At 40.8% G+C, this 21,040-nt stretch overlaps 1 protein-coding gene across 2 annotated transcripts in view; it reads left to right on the forward strand.

The window, feature by feature from the left end:
* The window catches only part of THSD4 (thrombospondin type 1 domain containing 4), a 349,965-nt gene that overhangs the window by 49,302 nt on the left and 279,623 nt on the right, over positions 1 to 21,040 (forward strand). For both annotated transcript variants that reach the window (XM_075100208.1, XM_075100207.1), the window contains exon 5: positions 7,348 to 7,777. In XM_075100208.1, the coding sequence (XP_074956309.1) occupies positions 7,348 to 7,777 (430 nt within the window). The remainder of the gene's footprint in view (positions 1 to 7,347; positions 7,778 to 21,040) is intronic.

The following is a 21,040-nucleotide window of genomic DNA, read 5'->3' on the forward strand; positions in this document are numbered from 1 at the left end:
TAATAACTAAAATTAAAAGAAACAACAGAAATGCAACGTAAAGGAGAACAACGAGAGGCACAAAACCCCGGGGGAGGGGAACGAACGGCCGAAACAAACCGCACGTGACGCAGGCACTCACCGCCCGCTGACCCAATGCCGTGCCGCTCCCGAGCCGGAAACTGCCCCCCCAATATACTGGTCATGGTGTCACATGGTATGGAATGAACCTGCCATTGGCCAGTCGGGGTCAGCCGCCCCCACCATGGCCCTGCCCCTCCCAGCCCCTGCCACTCGGCAGAGCATGGGAAGCTGGAAAGGTAGCTGACCCCCCATGGTGAAGAGAATTAACCCCTTCTCAGCCAAAACCAGCACATTCTCCACACCTTATTGCATACCATTTACACCATGCCCAGGTCCCATACCAGCCAATATAACCTTACCAACCACCACCTCTCCCCTTCCCATCCTTTAACATAATACACAGACATCATTCCCTTAGTTCATGGACCTTCCCTGTAAAATGTCCATAAAAATGTCCATTGAGTTCATCCAGTCCATGACTCTGGGCTCCATCTGTTGTATCAGTCTTTCAGGGTGGGAGAGATGGTGTGTGTGGCGTTGGGTTGCTGCATACCAAGTCAGTCATCGTTCCACCACTGCTGCACTGCTTGTTTCACAGTCTATCTTCCATGGGTTGGGAGGCTCGTACTCTGATATCATTGATACAACACAGAGGTGACACACAATATTACATAGCAGTTCGCATTGTGCCATTCAATTCATTGGCTGTTTTCGCCCAAAATCAAATCCCCTTGAGGCACACATCGGATTTCTCCATCCGCCCACATCACCCACCAAGTGCACCCAGGTCCTCGAGCAAAAGCAATCCCACGAATGGGTTTGCCTTTGCCGGAGGCAGGAAGAACCCAGACTGTTTTGCCCAACATACTTTTTGCATGCACTACAGGGACTCTATCCCCTTCCACAGTGTGTAGGATTTCTGACTGGGCAGGGCCAGCTCGATTGGCAGATCCCCTCGTGTTGACTAACCGGGTGGCTTTTGCTAAATGTGTATCCCAGTGCTTGAATGTTCCACTCCCCGTTGCTCTCAGTGTAGTTTTTAACAGTCCATTGTACCGTTCAATTTTCCCAGAGGCTGGTGTGTGATAGCGGATGTGATACACCCACTCAATGCCATGCTCTTTGGCCCAGGTGTCTATGAGGTTATTTCGGAAATGAGTCCCATTGTCTGACTCAATCCTCTCTGGGGTGCCATGTCACCACAGGACTTGTTTCTCAAGACCCAGGATAGTGTTCCGGGCAGTGGCGTGGGGGACAGGATATGTTTCCTGCCAGCCAGTTGTTGTTTCTACCATTGTAAGCACATGGCGCTTGCCTTGACGAGTTTGTGGGAGTGTGATATAGTCAATTTGCCAGGCCTCCCCATATTTATATTTCAGCCATCGTCCCCCATACCACAGAGGCTTTACCTTCTTTGCTTGCTTGACTGCAGCACATGTTTCACATTCGTGGATAGCCTGTTCAATAACATCCATGGTCAAGTCCACCCCTCGATCACGAGCCCACCTGTATGTTGCATCTCTCCCTTGATGGCCTGAGGTGTCATGGGCCCACCGAGCTAGAAATAGTTCACCCTTATGTTGCCAGTCCAGATCCACCTCAGCCACTTCAATCTTGGCAGCCTGATCTACCTGCTGGTTGTTTCGATGTTCTTCAGTGGCCCGACTCTTGGGGACGTGAGCATCCACATGCCGTACCTTTACAACCAGGTTCTCTACCCGGGCAGCAATATTTTGCCACAATGTGGCGGCCCAGATGGGTTTACCTCTACGCTGCCAGTTGCTTTGCTTCCACTGCTGTAACCAGCCCCACAGGGCATTTGCCACCATCCCAGAGTCAGTATAGAGATAGAGCACTGGCCACTTTTCCCGTTCAGCAATGTCTAAGGCCAGCTGGATGGCCTTTACCTCTGCAAACTGGCTTGATTCACCTTCTCCTTCAGCAGTTTCTGCTACTTGTCGTGTAGGACTCCATACATCAGCCTTCCATCTCCGGTGCTTTCCCACAAGGCGACAGGACCCATCAGTGAACAGGGCATATTGCTTCTCATCTTCTGGCAGCTTGTTATACAGTGGGGCTTCTTCAGCATGTGTTGCCTCCTCCTCTGGTGATAATCCAAAATCTTTGCCTTCTGGCCAGTCCATAATCACTTCCAAGATTCCTGGGCAACTGGGGTTTCCTACTCGAGCCCGCTGGGTGATCAGTGCAACCCATTTACTCCATGTAGCATCAGTTGCATGGTGTGTAGAGAGGACGTTTCCTTTGAACATCCAGCCCAGCACTGGCAGTTGGGGTGCCAGGAGCACCTGTGCCTCAGTACCAACCACTTCTGAAGCAGCTCAAACCCCTTCATATGCTGCCAATATCTCTTTTCGGTTGGAGTATAGCGGGCTTCGGACCCTCTGTATCCCCGACTCCAAAACCCTAGGGGTCAACCTTGGGTCTCCCCTGACGCTTTCTGCCAGAGGCTCCAGGTAGGGCCATTCTCCCCGGCTGCAGTGTAGAGCACATTTTTTACATCTTGTCCTGCCCGGACTGGCCCAAGCCCTACTGCATGAACTATTTCTCGTTTAATCTGTTCAAAGGCGTGTCGTTGCTCAGGGCCCCATTTGAAATCATTCTTTTTCCAGGTCACTTGATAGAGGGGGCTTACGATCAGACTGTAATTTGGAATATGCATTCTCCAAAAACCCACAACGCCCAAGAAAGCTTGTGTTTCCTTTTTGCTAGTTGGTGGAGACATGGCTGCTATTTTGTTCATCACATCCATTGGGATCTGATGATGTCCATCTTGCCATTTGATTCCTAAGAACTGGATCTCTTGTGTGGGTCTTCCGTGGTGTCATAAATGGGAGTTTTTGCTTATGTTTAACCTTGCAGTTTTTCATTTACAAGAGAAGTATTTTGACACTAGGAGATAAGTTGAATCAAATGCTGCAAAGCTTACGTAAAATACACTCTTTAGTCTGTCTGACGTCAGAAGAGAAAGAAAATTAGTTATGCTTCAGCTGGAAGTGACCCAGGGAACCTCCGTTTAGAGTACAGTGGGAGAAATGTAAGGGGAAAGGAAGTGACGGAAAAAGGGAAAAATGGAGAAGGTGTGTTGGAGAGAGGCTTTTTAACGAGTACTTAAGAGAACAGGTGGAGGGCCAAGAAATCTATAGTCTTACGTGTGTATTTTAAAGATGCTGCATATCCTTGGTTGTACTTCATTTGTAGTGAACCTCACTTGAGCTTCAAAGCATTGTTCTTAGCATAAACCCTGTGAGGCAGTGATAATGCATTTATTTGCTGACCAAGGAACATGTATGCTTATGGCTAAATTTAGAAAAAGCTACTACAAGAAAATTCTTTTTATCACTCAAAATGTGTGGTGAGGGGCCAGTTCTCACCATTCTCAGCTGACTTATCCTCAGCATGAGAGAAAATGTTAATGGTTAGACCAGTAAGAATACTAGCTAATAATTATTTTACAATGTTTGCTATAATCCTTACGCTAATAGCACAAAACCTGATTTTCATACTTGTCTGGGCAAATGTATCTTTGAATTCAGAGTATATTTAGGTTGGCTTAAGTTTAAAGGGGCCCATCATTTTTGTTATCAAAGTGCTAAACATATTTGTCTGAGCAATCAGGGAGGTGTATGTGTTTGAGAACTGTGCCCAAAGAAAGAAGATTGCCAGATCTGCATTAAACAGCTGTTATGCTGCTTCTTGAGATGAACACAATAGATCAGAGATGTCTACTGGCTATGGTCTGACAAGAAACACTTAATGCAGCTATTTGCTTCTCAACATGAATTTTTCTGTTAAGCAGTTCTTAGTGGCATTTTTTCCCCATTTTTGCTTGGCCATAGTACATGCACTCTTCATCCTAACTGACTGCAAATATTGCTGAATACTTATTTTCCTCTTTAATTCCCTCTTTCTCTTCTTAACCCAGTAAAGAACTGAAAAATTTTTTATTATTGTTTATTCGATATACTAGACAGTTTAGCCAGAGAGCCTAACAGGTGATGGAGCTGGCAAGATTTACTTATCCTTGCCTTTTTGATACTTCTTCCTTTCTGTTGCTTCGAATTCTTGAAGGGTTATTTAGGACCTTTCTCCATGGAAAGTATTGCAGGCAATCATTGATTGGTGTCTTTTTATTAGATGCAATTAAAAGGCTTGGCCTACATTAAATACTTGTATTAACGTGAGTAGATCAGCAGTGGCAGAAATCTTGACTGATGTAATACGCAGCCAAAAGCCCTTGTGTAAAGTTAACTGGCCTAGCATAAGAGAAACCTGGGAGCATGTTGTTTCTCTACCTGAGCTGATCTGGCTGATCTAGGAGGAGGAACTTTTCTCTAAATGAAATATATGTAGCATACAAACGTAGCTCTCCCCAGTCCTAAGTTGTGTCTGCACATCTGTATGGACTGTGAGAAGGAAGTACACCTGACAAACCGATTAAATTTCTGACTATGTACATTAATTTACAGGCAATGGAAAATTAGCATGACTGTTCTGCTAATACAGTCATATTTGGTTCAGCTTGAGAAGATTGATGTTGAAGGTAGTTGGTAACTTCCTGAAGGGCCCAAGCGTGGGCAAAAAGAGCACTGGATTTACTGAAGTGAGAAACACTGAGTAATCCTGCAGAATAAAGTCCCAGGCCTCTTTTTCCTGTCACCTGTTTTTCAAACAGTTGGTGTTTTCTCTTCTCTGGGCATTGGGTTTCTTCTGATTTTTAACTATTTGTTGTATAGTTAAATGAGCAGTAAAGTGCTTTTTAACTGCTGCAGCTCTGAGCATGATAATGCTCGTATCTTAGTGCCAGTGGTTGCTGTGTCATACCTATTGGAGTTCAACCCTGCAATCATTCTCATGATTGGTGCTCCAACTCATGGTTTTAATACCTAAGTAAATCCATCTGTAAACAATATCTGCCCTGCAGGGACTGTGTTTATCAGAAGGAACCTAAGCATTATTGATTACTGCTGTTTTCATATAGACTATGTGAAGAGTTTGTATTGACACAGTCATATCCTTGATATATCTGTGCAGTGCAGCATGTTGCAGGTTTTAGAAATATATTAAATAATTTCTAAATACAGCTATTTTGGGAATTGTGCTGGTGGGAGAAATATGGGGCTCCATTCTGCTGCCAGACTCTTGTAATTATTTCTATTAATGCTGGGGAACCACGGACTTGTAAGGACAGAATCTAATACCTTGCTGGAAAAGCTTTGTCAAAGTTGTCTAAAACTCAGATCTTGCTCAAATTGGATTTTCAGAGTTTGTCTGAGAGCTGTTGATGGTGGTTCACACACCCAACTTCACTCCTGTAGCAACACATGCTCAACATCCTATTCAAATGCTTTTCTTAATCATTGCTGCATTAAGAAGGATGACTCTGTTGGTTCTTAGCATACCTGGATATGTAAAGTCTAATGCTGCAAAATCTCACTCTAGTTTAGGTCTGGCTAAGTAGGCACAAAGCTTAGGGGTGTGCTGTTATTTTCTAATTCTTTTTTCCTCCTTTACTTGCTGGATTAAATGAGAGAGCATCCCAACTCTGACCTGGGTCATGACAGTGTGCATTAAAACAAAAGAAAAAAAGACCAATAAGGAGGAGCTTCCAAGCCATGCTGTGGGGAGGAGTGAGTTATGTGGCTTATAATGAATACAGGTAATCCTAATGAATGACAGGTAAGAAAAAGTCCTGCTGGCAACTGAAAACTCCCAACAAGCCATCAGGGCTTGACCTACCTCCATCTCCTACCAGCAGATCAAAGCTGGGTCAACTTAGCATAAAGCAAACTGTCAGCAATGTTATTTTAATTCTGATTATTAAGTTAACGGTAGGTGTTGGCTGATTGTCCTCTTCCTTTCCGATTCCCCTTTCGCTGTTGTTTTCTTATTGTGTATGGACCCACATAACACTCCCTCCCTCATTGCTGCACGACATCATAAATTCTCCCTGACACTCCCCAAGAATTATAAAAGTTAATTACCACCAAGCATTCCTAATACGCTTTAAGGCAAAACAGACAGTGTTCGGAATAGTTTCAGTCCAGGCAATATTGGTTTAAATTAATGCATGAACACTGATAAAGATATTAATAATTAGAGGTTGTGTTTCCACTTTGTTTCCAGAAGTTTGTACGTTGAAAGAAATGTGATGTTCCCAGCTACAAAAAGTTAACCTTCCATTTCAGAGGAAGCGTATTCCCCTGAAAATTCCAGGTCATAATTACTGCACAACCTGAGCAAACTGAAGCTTGTATTCAGTGGTACACGGCAGTGTCTTGGGTTATTCTGGCCCTAACTAGGAGGATTCACCCCTGATGAGCCTTGATGTAACCACAGGCATGTCATCGTAAGGGTGCTGGAAACTGAAGCTACCAGAAATGGTGCCTCATTTCTTCATCAGAGTGGACTCCAGCATAATTTCAAAGTTTCAGTGTAGAAAAAGAAGCCAGGATGAGTCAGGAACTCACAGTAAGAATGTGTTATTTCTTTCATTTCTTAGACACTGTTGTATGCTTGTTGCAGTGATCAACCATTTTACTAGAAAAAAAGACTGGCTTCCCTTAAAATCAAGTTTTTCTATTTTTTGGAAATAATTCCAGCAGCTTTTGGACACTTGCTGCCTTAAGCCATGGGTCCTTCTTTCAGATACTAGTCATTCTATGTCTAAGACTACTATATGCCCGTTTAATAATTTTTTTCCAGGCTGAAGAGTCCTCATTTATGTCACCATTTGCATATCCTTCAGTTCTTTTCAGTTCTTTTCAGTTCAGATTCATGACCCTGAACTGGAGATTAACAGTCTAATATCGGTCTCATTTTTGACTTTTGCATGGCCCCTCCTAGTTTTCCAGACAGCAGTTCTTCCAGGTGGGCTGGACAATGCATCTAGGTGTTGCTCTGGGGAAGAATCTAGTGCTTCTTGCTGCAAAGGATTTAGCATTCAAAAGGCTGGGACAGAGGCACCCCCAAACTGCTACTTTATACCATACCTAACCATTTGCCTTTGCTAGTTGACACTAAGTGACTTCCCATGTGACACTCAGCCAAAAAGGGCCCAGGATTTAGCTCAATCAGTAGACTTCTTCAGAGATTCCCAATACACCAAGCAAGACTACAACTTGTACATATTTTCTGTAGAATAGATTGAAGTTTCTGGTTACCTGTTGCTTTGGAGTGAATAACTTTGACAAATAACAAGTCATATAAGTATCTAACTACTCCTTCACTTCAGTAACTGTCTTTTCTCTCTTTCTATGTTTTTAGAAGCAGAAACAGAAATCCTATTGGTCCTGGAAAGTACGGATATGGAAAAGTGCCATACATTTTACCTTTACAAACTGATACTGGTCAGCAGCCCGAGAAACTTCGGCGGCAGCGACAGTCATCAAGGAACCACATATTTCAGCAGAGTCCAAGTCTCATGAACACTTACAGCCAGGCAGCTAGTCCTTCACTTCAACATGGGAATCTTTATCAAGAAGAAAGTGGGCCTCAGGCTGGACATCAAGTCCTGGGACCCTCAGTTTATCAGTCATCTTCATTTCCTGTATCTCAAAGCCTGTTTCACAGCAGTGACTCAAACCATCATGGGTCTGCATCACACCAGGCAGTCCAGGGTCAGCCCCAGCCTCAAAGGGCTGCAGCAATTGTGTGCATTGGCACTTACAAGCAATATAAACTCTGCAACACAAATGTAAGTCTGGTTTTCCTGTATTTAATTTGTTGGACAGCTATTGGTTTTTCCCTAGTATGCTAAATGTTCACATATTCAAGAAGTTAAGTTGAACATAATTTTTTATTTATTTAATGATTTTTTTTGTGAACTTATTTTAAAGTGTCTTGGGGAGTACTGAAAGTAGATGCATAATGTTATAGTTACCTAATAGCATGCCTTCAAGGATTTTAAGCAGTCACTAAACCTACCAATATGTATGATTCTAGTTTGATAGAGGGAGAAGCTGAGTTACAGACAAACTGAATATTTTTCCATGTAAGAAAAGGTAAAATGGATTTGGGGTAGACCACATAATGAAGGCTCCCTGCTTCTCGATCCCATAAGATAAGGCTATCCTTTTGGGAGTGCTAGTCATGCTCTAAATAGCATTTAGAGCCAGCACCCTGTAGCATACATCACTCCAGTATCTTTCTGTGGTGCGGTGTGGATTCTGTGACAGATGCTACTTTTACAGCATACAAGCTCTACATGCTTTGATTTTTGGCTTCCTAGTTTACTGGAGAGAAAATCTGTTCTGTGTTTATTTTTAAATAAAACTTACTCCATTATTACTTCATTCAAAAGTGTTTGGCTGGGTGTAGCTCTATGCTCTGGGGCAGTCTCCCATTGTACGTGGGAGGCTAGGGTGGTTTTGCTGTTTCTCCCCACAAGCAATTTTCATCCTGCTAAAATTTTCAGTTTCTGGCTGTGTCATTTTAGTAATTCCTAAAGTATCTCTGCCTAGTATTTGCACCTTATTTGGGCTACTAATCTAACTTAATGTTGCAAACTTGAAGAAGCTTATATTTGGATATTAGAAGCAGGATGTTCAAGAGTGGTCTCAATAGGTTGACACATCAGGCCATATTTTTCTGGGTGGGTGCACATCTGATTCTTCTGCCTCTTACATTTAGTGGAAGCCTGCATAGTGGAGATGTAGCAACAGAACATATGATCAGGATAGTAAAAACACAACCTAAGCAAATCAGACAAGTGCCTTTTTGCCTCTTAGTGTAGCAGTTATTACATTTACTGGAATGGTCCATTCCTGTACAATGGAATAAAGTCCATTGATCGAGACAGTTGATTGCAGAGACCTAATGTCAAGAAAGTTTTAGTGTATTTGTCTGAAATGGAAAACATGAAAGGGCTAGTTTGAGCCTCTGAGAATAGTCTCTGGTACAAATTGCTCTTTTGAAAAACACTTTCTGTTTTTTGAAGGAAATGGGAAGGGAACTTAGTGCATGGGCATTAATTTGGAAAGTTTTCTGTGCCGAATTTGTGCAATGCTGTTCAAGTGATACACATATGTCCCAGTCTTTCTTTCATCCCTTACTGCATTGAGGCAAAAAGTTGGACAGTATTCTGCCTGACTTAAGAAATGTAACAAAATTATTTCCAGGAAAGATCTCTTTTCAGAGAGCAAGGGGTGAGAGGTGAGGAAGTTGGAAATGCGGTGGAATAAAGAAGCAATCCCAGATGGCTGAGGTATGAAGGAAGGTTTGTAGAGGAAATTTGTTGAGAATGACAAGTAGGCTGAAGAGAAGAGGGCTGTGAGCTTGTGAATTAGACAGGGCCAAGATATGCAGGTCAGCATGATGAGTGGCCTGGCCATTGGCAAATATATTTTGGTAGTAGGGGAACAGGAGTGAAAATACTTTCGTGTTAATTTTAGAAACTCTTGTTTAAACAGAAGACTTCAATAGATGAAGAGGAAAACATAGGTGAGAGTAGTGTTCTATCTTTGCAATTGTTGCATGTGTAAATGCAGTTACAGAGAAATCATTATTTAGATTACAGGACATTTTTAATAACAAAGAGAAACTGTAAATGGTGCAGCTCCTCCTAGGCATGGAACTCTACATAGTGATATTCTTTATTTAGTAACATTTCTGTTACCCTCGGAGAAACTGTAATTGCTATTCAGGGTTATTTTTCTCCCTAGAATGTGGTAATTAATATAATTATAAAAAAGAAGTTGCTAAGAACAGTTTTACTATAAAGGCCGGGGTGAGAGTAAAACAAGGCTGATAGTGTTTCACTTTGTTAGCTTGTTCTTCATGATTAAATGCTTCTGCATGTGGGCATTAATTTAATTTATCATCAGTGACACGTTCCAGTAGTCTTGCCAGCATGCAGAGAATAGTATCTTTTTCTGTCTTTTTTTCTTTTTTTAATTCTTCCTGGAGCATACCAAAAATGAAAATCTCATTTATTGAGAGGAAAGTATTCTGTTAAAGGTTATCCTGGTGTTTGGCCACTCCCTCTACAGTTTCTCCTTCAGGCAGTTAATTAATAACAAATTAAGTCAATCTGCTTTGGTCCATTAGGTCATTTCCTCATTATTGTACATTTATTGTGTTTTTTTCATTAATAGCTGAACTTATTTTACATGACTGACAGCTTGATTCATAAAAGTTAAACTTGTGGATTTTGGTTAGGGAGAACCTTGGAAGTACTTGTATTTGTTCAAGTGTTTCTGCAGGTTGTTAAACCTATTTTCTTATTGTACAAGTGGCTTCCCCTCTTCAGCACCTTGCATATAGGCTTTGAGCATGCTCACTTCAGAATATACAACTGCCTGTCACCTCCTTGAGCAGGAAACAGGCAGTAAACACCTGTCCTTTACACTACAGATCTTTCTGAAACCATAAGCTATCTGCAATACAATAAGATTCTTCAAATGTAGTCTGTATTCCTCCAAAATGGGAGAGTGATGAGTAAATCCTCCTTACTTCATTGAAGGAAAGAGAATTACATGGGCGTGTGGGTGAAGTAGAACTTGAATGCAAAGTTGTTTGCGTTGTTTGTCACCAGAACAAAGGAAGCAACTCAAATGGAACATATGTTTACTGTGCACTTTTTATTACTAGTTGCCTCAAGCGTTGCCAAGTCACTAGCTCTTCGGTGTCTGTGGGAGAATACATTTGTAAATTAACTTCAGGCTGAGGGTTGCTTGGGCAGTGAAGACAAGGAAGCTTTTAGGGTTCTGGATTTTCAAGCCTACTTGTTTTACAGTATTAATTTGGTGATACAGAGGGCCCCTTTTTAAAGTCAATTTAATTTGATTTATTGTATTTTTTGTAAGACATACAGTGAATTATGGCTTATTGGTAAAGACATTAATTCTTAGTATGTCTCTGTCCTTAATATGCAAGACCTTACAGTGTTTCAGTACTTAAAGGGGGCTTATAAGAAAGATGGGGAGAGACTTTTTACCAAGGCCTGTAGTGTCAGGAGAAGGGGCAACCATTTTAAACTAAAAGAAGGTAGGTTTAGATTGGACAAAAGGAAGAAGTTTTTTATGGTGAGGGTGGTGAGGCAATGGAACAGGTTGCCCAGAGAAGTTGTGGAGGCCCCATCCCTGAAAACATTTAAAATCAGGTTGGACGTGTCTTTCAGCAACCTGATCTAGTAAAAGATGTCCCTGCCCATGGCAGGGGGTTGGACTAGATGATCTTTGAAGGTTCCTTCCAGCCCGAACTGTTTTATGATTTTATGTTGTCCCTGATGGAGGGTTCAGGCCAGAAGGCCCCGCTTACCCTGACAGCTTGTTACCTCTCCTCTTCTGCAGTTCCCACTGTCCAACCAATACAGTTGTGTCTGAAGTCACATAGTAATTATGACCACTTAAATGCTCTGGTTAGAAAACCTGCAAAATAAAACAGTGACTGTTTTGGTGATTCAGTAACAGTGCAGCAAGAAGTATGAAAAAATAGGCAGAGAAATTAATATATGAGTTTCACCATGAAGAGCAACACAGAATGGATGTAAAATCTAAATTTTCATTAGCTATAGACTGAGGTATGTTTCTGACCAAGTTTATACTTTTGCTTATATATGAATTTGCAAAACTGAAGCTAAAATGTATGAAAGACTAATTATTGAGAGCTCAGTGAGATATTTATGGATTAAGTTTTGCTGAGCTTGTCCAGTTTCATTCAGATTTGCTAGCTTGCCTGCTGGTTCATATGGATTACTGTCATGTCTCCAGTTAGACTGTGTTGCCTTTCCCAGTATTTTATCTGACTGCTACTTAGCAAGAAGTTGGTTGTGTTTTGGAGAAGTATCTATATAGGATCAGAAAATAACGATTACTTCTACTTTCTTATCCTGTCTCTTCAGCTATACATATTGTTTTTCTGGTAGCACAGCTATGAAAAATCCAGCTTTTGGTTCTGAGTAAGAGTTCTTTACTTGGATCTGTGCTCCTGTGTGCAGGGCACTTGAGAATGGCACCTTAGCAAGGAATGCAAAGTATCTGAAAAGACAATTTTGGAAATGGAAAGAGGTTTTACAGTTGAAGAGGTGAGGTAAAAGGCTGAGTACCAATCCCCAGCTCTATAATGATGGGATAAATAAATATATTTAATTTCCTAAAGAATATTAAAGATGATGATACTAATTTTGACGGGTGTGCATTAAAACTTTTCCATTGGAAGGCTTTTTTGGATGCAGAACCCTAACTAAATAGAATTGAAACGTTCTGCAGGAATGTGTTGAGTCTATTAAAAACTTATGTGCTTTTCTGTCACCTAAGTACATAGGTAGGCATTAGCACCTGGGTTCTTGGGCCATTTCACCAGCTTGCTGGCATTCTGCCCAAGCATTTTTGAAAACTTTCCACTCTATAGAAAATGAAATATTTCCAATGTTTCAAGTTTTAGTAATGGTAGAAGTGGAAATGTTTAATTTTGTATGGAACAAAAAATGTAATTCCCAGACAGGTCTTTTCAGAAAGCCTCAGTGTTGGGGCCAGCCTTGTTTAATATCTTTATCAATGATCTGGATGAGGGGATCGAGGGCACCCTCAGTAAGTTTGCAGATGACACCAAGTTGGGTGGGAGTGTTGATCTGCTCGAGGGTAAGAAGGCTCTGCAGAGGGACCTGGACAGGCTGGATCAATGGGCTGAGGCCAGCTGCATGAGGTTTAACAAGGCCAAGTGCCAGGTCCTGCACTTGGGCCACAACAACCCCATACAACGCTCCAGGCTTGGGGAAGGATGGCTGGAAAGCTGCCCAGAGGAGAAGGACCTGGGGGTGCTGGTTGGCAGCTGGCTGAACTTGAGTCAGCAGTGTGCCCAGGTGGCCAACAGCATCCTGGCTTGTATCAGGAATAGTGCGGCCAGCAGGAGTAGGGAAGTGATCGTGCCCCTGTGCTCAGCACTGGTGAGGCCACACCTTGAATATCATGTTCAGTTTTGGGCCCCTCACTACAAGAATGATGTTGAGTGGCTGGAACATGTTGAGAGAAGGGCAGCAAAGCTGGTGAAGGGTCTGGGGAGCAAGTCTGATGAGGAGAGGCTGAGGGAACTGGGGTTGTTTAGTATGGAGAAGAGGAGGCTGAGGGGAGACATTGTCGCTCTCTACAACTACCTGAGAGGAGGTTGTAGTCAGGTGGGTGTTGGTCTCTTCCCCCAAGTTACTAGGGATAGGACAAGAGGAAACGGCTTCAAGCTGCCTCGGGGAGGTTTAGACTGGATATTAGGAAAAATTTCTTTACTGAAGGAGTGGTCAGACATTGGAACAGGCTGCCCAGAGAGGCGGTGGAGTCACCATCCCTGGAGGTATTAAAAAAACATGTAGACATGGCACTTCAGGGCATAGTTTAGGAGACAGGGTAGTGTTGGGTTGGTGGCTGGACTTGATCCTAGAGGTCTTTTCCAACCTTAATGACTCCGTGAGTCTATGATAAGGGGTGCTGCAAGGATGTGTGCACTCTTTAATGTAGTTGGGATGATCAGATACTGATGTAAAGACAAATAGACTATGTATTTTTAAAAGAGCTTTTTTTTGTTTTTAAACTGAAAAGCCCCTTCTTATTCCCAAAGAGCTACTGTGTGGTTTATTTATTCTCATTTTGAGATCTGTATAGAGTACGTGTTTGACATAAGTGGTAAAGTGGGGTTATGATGACATACCTTTTCCTGAGGAAATTTAACCTTGACTTTATGTGAAGAATTTTGCCTGCAAACACTGTGGGATCCTATGTACATTTGGTAGTCTGACATTCCATGGGTGTATAGGAAACTTACTAAAAACTTACATTACTTTGGGTTGTGCTCTCCTTTCTTTGACTGTTTTGATATTTGCAGCAGAATTTTATAAATATTAATTCAGAATGTGTTGTCTCTAATAGGGGCTTAACTTACCAGGCACTGGCACAGAGAAACTGCTCGTAAAATGTGCTACATAGTTTGATCAATTGTCCCTTGAATACAAGAAAGTCACTTAGAGACATCTTTGGTAAAACTCTTGGACCACAGTTGTTTCCTCTGCATCTCTGCAATGTGGCTTTATGACATCCCCTTCAACAACTGAGAACACTGTATTAGAAAATATTTTGCATTATGATGTTCTAATAAGAACTTAAAATATGATTGGAAACTGTCTGCCGTAAATCATTAGGAAAAATATGTTGGGGTAACTTTAGCAGCTCTCTCAAATAGTTTTATTCCACAACTGTGCTCTTTGTCTTGGGGAGTTCTCTTGTATGTTCTAGGTGTTCATATGTGGTAGATAGTTTCCATATTTTCGTATAAGAGTTGGCCAATTCATGTACATTTAGTGCTGTTAGTAAGTTTGGGGTTTAGCTTGAGCGCTCTGGGAGCTGAATTTTCTAGAGGCGCTGTCAACTTCCCAGTATATGTTTTCTTGATTTTTAATGTACAGAAGTACTTCAAAAGGTACGGTTGACAGTCATACTTCAGTATTTTACAATACTGCAGGAAGCACTGGACTGCATTTTTCATCTGTAAGGTTTATTTTGAAGTTCTGAGCCTGTTAAATGGGTTGCATGGTGAAGCTGGAGAAGCTGAAGTTGAGTGAATTTATGTCTAAGAATAGCTGAAGATTCAGACTCTCATTTATGTGTAGTAATAATGGGATATAAAAATGTTAATAATTAATCCAGAGTGCCTAAAAATCAAAAGTGAAATGCATACCAGTTGGCTAAAACATTTGTTTCCTAACTTCCTAATGAACTATGAATAGTAGGTTTCATGTAGCAATAGGAATTGTCTGAGAAGTTACTTTTCCAATTCTTAGGGTAAATGGAATGCACGTGTCACGGAGGAGAGGAAAGGGGGGAAAGATTCACAGTTATCCAATCACTTCATCAGTTTTGAATAGCAGCATCAGCACTTAAAATATGGTGGAGCAATTTTTGCTTTTTTGTTCTGCAATAAAACATGACTGCAGGGTGATTTAGATGCATTGTCTGGTTGTTGTTCAGACATAACCTCTGTGCCAAGTTTTAAAGAGGAAACTAATTAATGAAAATTGTGACTTCAGAGTTGCAACCAGACGGTTGCATTCCTGATGTATTTGTAGTTTTGTTTAATAGGGAGCTGTAAATTTGGGTAGTTGTCTATACTGATAAATGACAAGTGCTGTGGGAGATATTTTAAGGCATTCCAGCTTGTCTTGTTTTCTTCTTGTCAATCCGTATTGACAGAAGTCTTTGTCTGAAATTCAGGTGCATAATTATTCAACACTCCTATAATTTGAACAAGAAACTTGCTTTTATTCATATGGTAGTTTAATTGCATCCAGGTTTTTGAAGCAGATGAAGCTGCAGATGTCTAGAAACTTTGATAAGGGGAAATCCTTTGAGTTAATTTACTTTTTTTTTTTAACGTTGTTTTTATGAATGCTTGTTAATTATTCCCATTAATGACAGGTCTAGAAAACATCTACTGTCAGATGTCAGCATCAGCTTTGGTGTGTGAAAGGAGTAATTTTTTCCTGGTATTTTAGGAGATTAGTTCAGTACTGCTGATAACAATAAACAAGTTTAAGGTGCATTTTCAAGCCAGATAGCAGGAAAAGAACATAAATGAATATGGGAACTTACAGTGAAAGTACCAACCAGTACAATTCCAATCCACTCCTGTACTCACCGAGGTGGGTGAAGGAGGAAAAAGTGCAGGAGAAGCTGCCAAAGTTAAGCTAAGTGTGCTGAGGGAGAAGTGGTCCGTTAGCAATACTGTTGGTAGAGTTTTTAGTTTTGTGGGTTTTTTTTAATTTTAGATTTTTAAGCAGAGCTCAAAAACAGCAAACAGCCAAAACTCACGTAGAAAGTTAGAAAACATAAATGTAAGATTACCTCTAGCAAGCATGTGTTCCTTTGCCTAAATGCCAAATAGTTATGTTGAAGGATAGTAGTCCAAACCCTCTCCCCCAGAAGTGGTGAAAATGGAATTTGGCACTGCATGCCCAGTGGTGCCCAGAACAGTTAAATGAGAATTTTGCATATGATATGTTAAGAGCTAACTGCATGCAGAGCAATGCAAAACCCAGAAATAATTAAAGCAGTGATGATATTTAAAAAAAAACAAACCCAAACATGCTGTGGTGCTCTGTCTCATCTTTGGTAGTACTTCATTAAGTGTGCTGTGTGTTTGTCCAGAAATAACACCTCTGTGGGCAGCATATTGCACACATAGAGACATACAACTGTAATTAATAAAGCAGAGTTTCTTCCTAGTGATAGGTTGCTAAGGCTGTTTATCTTCAAACTTTTTACTTGTATTTGTGGAAAAGCCAATCCTGTATTTTTCTGTATCTCTCACCGCAGTGTGGGAGAGGCGATGGGTGATCTGCAGAGGGAAGAAGCCAGGGAAACATCCCCTGCCTCTTTCTTCAAACTGTCTTCAGTTTTTGGCTTCTGCATTCAGTAACTGCCCAGCCAAGCAATGCACTGTTTTCTTTTTCTGTATTTCTGTTTGCATTATCATTTGTTAAAGATAGTGTGCTGGTTTTGGCTGAGGAGGGGTTAATTCTCCTCACTGTGGGGGTCGGCTACCTTTCCAGCTTCCCGCGCTCTGCCGTGTGGCGGGGGGGGGCGGCTGACCCCGACTGGCCAATGGCAGGTTCATTCCATACCATGTGACACCATGGCCAGTATATTGAGGGCGGGCAGTGGCACCGCGGAGACAGTGCGGCGTCGGGCGGCTGCGGCGCGTGCGGTTCGTTCCCCCTCTCCCCTCCCTTCCCCCCTCCCCCGGGGCTTTGCGCCTCTCGTTGTTCTCCTTTACATTGCATTTCTACTGTTGTTTCTTTTAATTTTAATTATTGAACTGTTCTTATCCCAACCCACGAGCGTTACCCTTCTGATTCTCTCCCCCATCTACTGGTGGGGGAGTGAGCGAGCGACTGTGTGGGGCTGAGCTGCCGCTAAACCACAACAGCTTAGTTATTAGTGATACACTTCTCAATGTTATTCTCGTTATTGTTCAGCCTCAGGCTCCCTGCCTTAAAAATGCTTCTTGGAGAAGATGAGAAAAAATGGCTTCTGTAAGGACTAGTCATCCTTAAACACTGCAATGTTTGTTTTAACATTCACAAAGCTGCTGTGTGATAGCAAGATCTAATCTGTTGTGAGAAAGGCAGCTGTGATATGGAAGAATGAGGTTTACAATAAGTGTGCAATAATTTCATGCCCTATGTCGAGTAATTGGGATTGGATTTTTTTTTTTCTCTGGGTTCAGTATCATCTTTATTACTTGACAATAGTCAAAGCAAAATTTGCATTGGCCAAAACTGTAATTATGATTTGGCAGCTCACCTGCAAATCAGATCCAGAGGTTTTCAGTCAGACCTCCATAACAGGAAGTACATAGTTCACAAATTGAGAAAGGATGGGATTAAGTAAATGGCACCATAGGTGGTATTTTTCCCCCCCAAACTGGCAGAGTAGCTAGTTCCAGAAACTGCAGACCATCTTTCATGTTCCTTATTCTGTATCTCCATTGTATACCTACTTGCTTCTACTGTGAATGAGACAGATTACGTAAGTAACTCTTCTAACTAAACATTACCGATTCGTCCTCAGAGTAAGTCCATTCTGCACACTGAATAAATTGTGGATCATATGGAAGACATAGTATGTAATCATATAATTGAGAATGGAGACAAAAAGAGCCAAATTATATATTAACTGCATGGACAATCTCTTCTAAGTCAAGATTCCACACATTTTTACTGTCCTGTAACTTACTGTATGTAACTTTATAGTTTTAAAACAGAAACAAAAAAGCCTTCAAAACCAGAATGCCATCATGTGATATGTCACTATTCACAGGACTCACCAGACCATTGTGGTTGAGCCAATGGTAGAAGGAATTTACCCCCTACTAGTACTACAGGGCTATGAAAATGCTTTGCCATGGTGTTCATAGGTTTTTCTCACCACAGGTGTTTCTGCTATTCCTCCAAATACAGCCCATCTCTGCTCCTTCTCTCGAGCAGAAGCTGTCCCACTGAAATTTCTTGCTCAATCCCACTTCTCACTTTCTTAGTACCTTGTCTAGTATTTTCCATCTCTTCTGCCTCCAGTCTCTCCTTTTACTTAGGTTCCCCAGCTTCTCTCCAGTTTCATCCAGCTTCACCTTCTTCTCAGTACCTTCTTCAGCTGACTTGCTTATCCAGTCTCCTCTCTTGAATCCTAGTTCCAAGATTTATCCAAGTTTTTTGCAAAGTATTCCACGCATTTTTATGTACAGGTGTTTGTATTAGGCCGCTTCTTTGCTTTGTCCATGCTGTCTGCACCAGGCTTAAGGGGTTATTAAGAGCAGAAGAGAGAGATGTCTTGTTTTCATTTCCAGTGCCTGCCTGTAATACAGACCTCAGGAGCACGTACCATTATTTGCTGGGAAACTTCTCAGCCTCTTTTAGCCACAGATGTGGAAAAAACTTCTTGTAAACAGATTGTTACAGTAGTTTAGCTGCAAGACTTCAACAAGTTGTGACTGAAAGTGTACAAAGTATGATTATCAGCATTTTTTCAAAATCTTGCAGCCTGGCTATATCTGGGTAAATTTCCATATAAAAGGCAGAAAATGCATTCTTGAAAAAAAAACCACTTTCCTGGCTGACTTCATTTAACTCATAAAAATAAAACAGGTACTAAAAAAAAAAATCAGAATACTTGAAGCATGGGAAAAAAAACCCCCACTTCTCCCTTCTTGTTCTCCTTCAGACTCATTCTTGGATGAAATACTTCAGTAAAAAAAGAAGAGACTAAGACAGATACCAGGAGTGGAAAGCTTTAGTCTGAACAGTTAAAGTGTGATGAACTCATAAGTAAATGGATAGTGCTACCAGCTGCAGCTATACCAAAGCATTACAAGATAACGGTAAATGTATCTGCTAGTTAGCTTAAGGTGCTTTTTTTTTTTTCTTCTTTTAAGCAATATGACCTAGGAACAGTGTAAGAGTGTGTTGTGTCAGAAATTCATTTCTGATGGAAACAAAAGCTCTAAAATACGAATAATGCTGTAATTTCTGTTACAATTGGCTCCTGCAAACTCACAGTCATTTTTAAGCTGTTTATGGTGTACTGCAACTGTTCACTTTTTGTAGAAAACAAATTGTTCCACATTGTAGTTTTTTTTCTAGTTGTTTTTGTTTGTTTGTTTTACAAAAAAGGACAAAATGCATTCTCTCAATGGACTTACCAGAATTCACCCTAGATGTAGGAACCTGTGTACGTTTGTGCCTGTATATTTCTGTCTCATATAACACTGCATAAACATTTCTGTTGCCTGGTTGTCATTTAAAATAGAGATCCGTCTCTAAAAATATTGTGATTATTGCTGTAATAAGAATTTTTAATTAAAAAGTGGAATATCAAGGTAATATAAATCAGAAACTTCCCTAAACTTTTAGGCTTTTTGCTGGAACCGTTCTGGTAGTCCCTCTTCCCACACAAAGGCCAGTCATTTAAATGGAATGCATGCAATTGAATTTCCGTTTAAATTGACTAGGCTTTCATATAGAAACCTAGTAAAGGATTATTCCCACCTACTGAGGAAGGTGATAAAAGAGTAAAGTACTGAAACCTATGTGACAAAGACTGCATCCCAGAAAGAACAGGCTGCTCAAAGAACAATGTTTTTTAAAAGAATGAAATAAAATACTGCTGGAAACTCTGGATGTAGGTGTTTTATTGCATTGGCATAATTTTCTACAAACTTAGAAGAGTAGGTATATCATCTTTGCTTTAACTCTGTTGATTCCATTTGAGTTGCATCAAGTATGAGTTTGTCTCAGGGTCTTTCAAAGCTGATATTGGTGGTGCCTTTCAGAAAGGGTTTTGGAGTGGCTGATTTTTCTAGTATAAAGAATACTACTATTATTATATTAAAGCAACTATCCTCAGTACATAAACATCACATTTTCTAAGGAGGATTATTAAAACATGCTGTATTTTCAGATGTATTTGAACAGATGAGACACTGTATCTGCAGCAAGGCTGAAAGCTTTCATGTTCAGGCATTCTTCAGACTTTGAGCCAGATTATCAAATGGAAATAACTTTTCATTGATTTCCCATTAAATGAGGCAATAGTGTGCAGATTCAGCACCTTGAGCATTACGTAGTGTTTCTATAAATAGGTATGTGAATGGAGGGATTCTTGTATTTGGTGGATTTTTTTTAATGCAGCATATTTATACAGAAAAATTATACCACTGCTGAGACTGAGAACAGCCGTTGTACAAAGTAGTTATGATTTCTGTTGCAAATGCCAAGCTTTTGATGCTTGATTGGGATCATCTAAAGAATATCCTATGTGCACTCCAGTCTTGATACTGAAGTACTTTTTCACTGAGGGAACTGGGAACTAAAAGAAATTTGGGACAGTAAAATAGTAACTACATTTTGAAAAAACATCTTTGGAATGAGTTGATAGGCATCTGGTCTTTTGCTGGATCAGAAAAACACTAGCAACAGTCAACCGGCTAGATCATTGGCAGGTGTGAATTGACATAGCTCTGACTTCCATAGCATACTTGCATATCACTTTACACCAGATGATACTCTGTTCCAGCATGGTCTGTTTTCAGTATTTGTCCTCCATTTTCTAATTGTTAAACTTAAGATATTGTAGAAATCAATTATTGTTTCTCAGATGGATTATTTTTTTGGTGGGTTGGTTGGGTATTTTTGGAATAGCATCTGTAAAATTTTAGCAATAAACAGAAACCGATTATTTCCTTGACACATTTTTGGTACTACTGAGGAACTGGACTGTTAATTTTCCTACTATAGCTCTTTGGTGAGCCCCTCCTAAGCTTATAGTGCCAAACGTTTCCAGTCATGCACATTAGATCAGCGTAGATGTTTTTTGTGGGATAGATCAGTGGCTAACATTTTATTTAAAACCAAAGTTGGACTTAAATAGTTTACAAGTTGTTGAAAATCTTAAATAAGTTATTTCAATCTAATCAGATGGGTCTG

This window comes from Phalacrocorax aristotelis, chromosome 7, assembly GCF_949628215.1.
Source record: "Phalacrocorax aristotelis chromosome 7, bGulAri2.1, whole genome shotgun sequence".
NCBI classification, from domain to species: domain Eukaryota; kingdom Metazoa; phylum Chordata; class Aves; order Suliformes; family Phalacrocoracidae; genus Phalacrocorax; species Phalacrocorax aristotelis.